The 3,060-nt window shown below is 50.1% G+C and overlaps 1 protein-coding gene across 1 annotated transcript; it reads right to left on the bottom strand.

Annotated features, from left to right (window-relative positions):
• Nucleotides 1-1,302: 1,302 nt before the first annotated feature.
• Nucleotides 1,303-2,827, bottom strand: LOC135192916 (uncharacterized). Its single transcript, XM_064176309.1, has one exon. It carries the CDS (start codon nucleotides 2,761-2,763, stop codon nucleotides 1,303-1,305), a length of 1,461 nt encoding a protein of 486 aa, XP_064032379.1. The 5' UTR covers nucleotides 2,764-2,827.
• Nucleotides 2,828-3,060: the final 233 nt, after the last annotated feature.

The following is a 3,060-nucleotide window of genomic DNA, read 5'->3' on the forward strand; positions in this document are numbered from 1 at the left end:
GCTGTAATGCCTCTTCGTGGGCCTCTGCCCACTGCCACTGAGCCCTTTTCCGTAACAGATCATAAAGAGGTCTTGCAATAATTGAGAAATCAGGGATATGTTTTCTCCAAAACACAAGCAACCCTAGTGCGTGTTGTAAATCCTTTTTTGACTCTGGCATTTTAATCTGGTCTAGGGAGGAGAGAGTATCCGGTGGGATACATGTCATCCCCCCTTTCCACCAGATCCCCAAAAACTTCACTTCACCCGAGGGTGCCTGTATTTTCTCGGGTGGAATTTTCAGTCCCAGACTTTCTAGATGAGAAATTATGTTGTCTTGGGTAAGCTGTACTTCTTCAACACTATCTCCACCCACGAGGACATCATCAATATATTGATAGACACTGGTCCCTACCCCCCGCTGGACCTTTTCCAGCTCTTGTGCCAGGGCGTGGTGGGCAAAGGTAGGAGAGTGCTTAAACCCCATTGGGAGGCGTGTAAAAGTGAACTGCTGCCCCCCCCAGGTAAAAGCAAAACGGTCGTGGTCCTCAGGTTGCAGTGGAACCATAAAAAACATGTCTTTCACGTCCACTGTTGCCATAATCGGGTGGGCCTTTTCCTGGATCGTAGCTATAAGCTCGGCCATATTTGGCACTGCCGCTGTTAATGGTTCCGTATTTGCATTAAGCCTGCGATAATCGATCGTGAGTCTCCACTTTCCATTAGCCTTTCGCACAGGCCAAACTGGGGAGTTAAAAGCGGAATGGGCTGGAACCACAATGCCCTGTTGCTTTAAATCCTCTAGTACCGGTTCTATCCCTTCCTTAGCCCCCAAAGGTATTGGATAAGGTTTGACATTTGTAATCTTTGAGGGAGGCAGGAGAGGTGCTGCTTGTAACAGCCGAATGTTTATTACTGGAGAGCCGAAGGACCATTTGCACCCTTTGTTGTCAGTCCACGTCTTACCTCTTAGCACATCAAGTCCCAGGAGGTTAATTGGGAACTCTCCCACGACCATTGACACCTTTATGTCCTTATCTTCCCCCGGCAGGCGTAGCCTGACACTTGCCAATACCTGTGAGTGAACCTTGCCCAGAGCATCAGCTACCAGTAGTCTCTCTTTAGAAATCATAATTCCACAGCCAACGGCATCCTTGGTTTTAATAGCGGAGACCTGGGCCCCCGTGTCCACCAAGAATGTGATAGGAATTTGTTTTGGTCCCACGATGACAGTAATTAGTAAGTCACCTTGGCCGTTTAAGGTGAGCTGACGAATATGCATCCACCCCTCACCCCCCCGCTCACCGCTGAGGAGTGAAGTTCTCAGTTTCCCTGAGGCTGAGGAGGAGGCACGCCTTTCTTCCCATCAGATAGGTCTATCAAGGGGGGTGCAGTGGGCTCGGGTTTCTGGCTAGACTCTGGCCAGTTTTTTACAACGATTTCCAACTGCACTGAAGATAACCCATCAATCACTTCTTTGGGGATACCTTTCTTCCGGCCTAGCCCCCACCAATACTGTCTAGTGTTCTGGTGCTCCCTCCCCCCAGTCGAGTGTCGTTTGGGGATTCGAAGCATCTGGCTCCGGGGATCTGCACTTGGCAGTGGGTGATTAATTTCCACATGCCTCAAGCCTCTAGGCTCAGGCTTATGAACTTCCTCAGGCACCCCATACTGCCTGGCATAATCTAATAGCTCTCTTGCCACCTCCTCCCACATCCATTGTCTGCCATCGGGCTGGTTCCTCCCGGGTGTTAAGTTCTCCCTCAGAGTAGCTTGTATTCGGGAGGTAAGTGGGGTGTCAGCTATCTCCTTTTGGAGCTGAATGCCTTTCATCTTGAGGGAGTCAGGAAGTCCCCTCACCAGAGGGGTCATTCGCTTCGGGTCCACCAAGAGAGAAAGGGGCGATTCAAAATGATGTTTCAGTTCTCGATCATAGACCATTTGCAAACAAGCTGCCTTCTGCACATTTTCCATGATCTGATTCATGCCTCCCCTCAGAACTAGAGGCTCTCCTCTCTCCTTTGAATCAAAGCCCCCAGCCCAGAAAGCTGCTCGCTGAGTAAGGCTCCAGGGACCACTCCTATTGCCCGTAGTTAGGAACACATTAGCACCCCAATAGCCTGTAGCTTCAGCCTCTGTCAACCTAATTTGATCACCTCCAGTTCTAGAGACACGCCATACATATTCCACCTCAGACTCTCCAGCCGAACGTGCAAACTCTTTACGCAGTTTGGCCAGCTCAGTGGAAGAAAAGGGTATCTCTTTCGTTGTGATGGCAGGGGTGCCATCCTCATCCTCGTACAGCATCTCGGTTTTAATGAGAGGACGCATGTGAGCAGCAGCTTCCTCTGCTGCTGCCAGTTCTGCCTGGGGGTATATGGAGGCAGGCTCTGTCTGCTTTAACTCTTCCTCCTTCAAAAACCACTTTTGCCACTTCTGTTCTGTTTTTAATCTATCCTTAAGATCTGCCACTTCGTCCTTTAAAGTTACAATATGCCCTTGCAGGGAATCTACCAGCTCCTGCAAGGAGGAAATGATTTTATTCTCTCGTCCGTTTTGGCTTTGCTTTTCATCTATTGAAGCGGCCAAACACGCACCCAAAACTGCACAGATGAAGGCTTTGCCCTTTCCCGACTTGGCCTGTGCCTCCTTCTGCAGGGCCACAATCCGATCCGCCACACTCTGACAGTTACTCCAGTTCTCACGGGCCCAGCCCAGCCCTTCCACGGACGGGCGGGCACCGTGAGCTTCCAACAGACAGAAAAGCCTCTCCACCGTGGCCATTGCCTTTAAGGTAAGAGCTCCACGGGGAGGTCACAACAACACAAAGACCTTATACCTCAAAATCTTCCCTACAAAAACCGCTCAAAGAAAGCTCACACACACAATAAATTCCTCCAGGGAGATCACACCAAGATCTAGCTTCTCGGAGAGGACAGCCACAGTCACCCCGAGAGGACACACTTTACCAACAGAGAAACTGTTCCGTTTGGGTTCACTAGACTTCTCGGGGGGGAAATTCTTTCCCCCAGGACACACTTTACACAATCCTATTTACCGCAGGGTACTAAGAATTCTCGG

The sequence above is a fragment of the Pogoniulus pusillus genome, chromosome Z (genome assembly GCF_015220805.1).
Source record: "Pogoniulus pusillus isolate bPogPus1 chromosome Z, bPogPus1.pri, whole genome shotgun sequence".
NCBI classification, from domain to species: Eukaryota; Metazoa; Chordata; class Aves; order Piciformes; family Lybiidae; genus Pogoniulus; species Pogoniulus pusillus.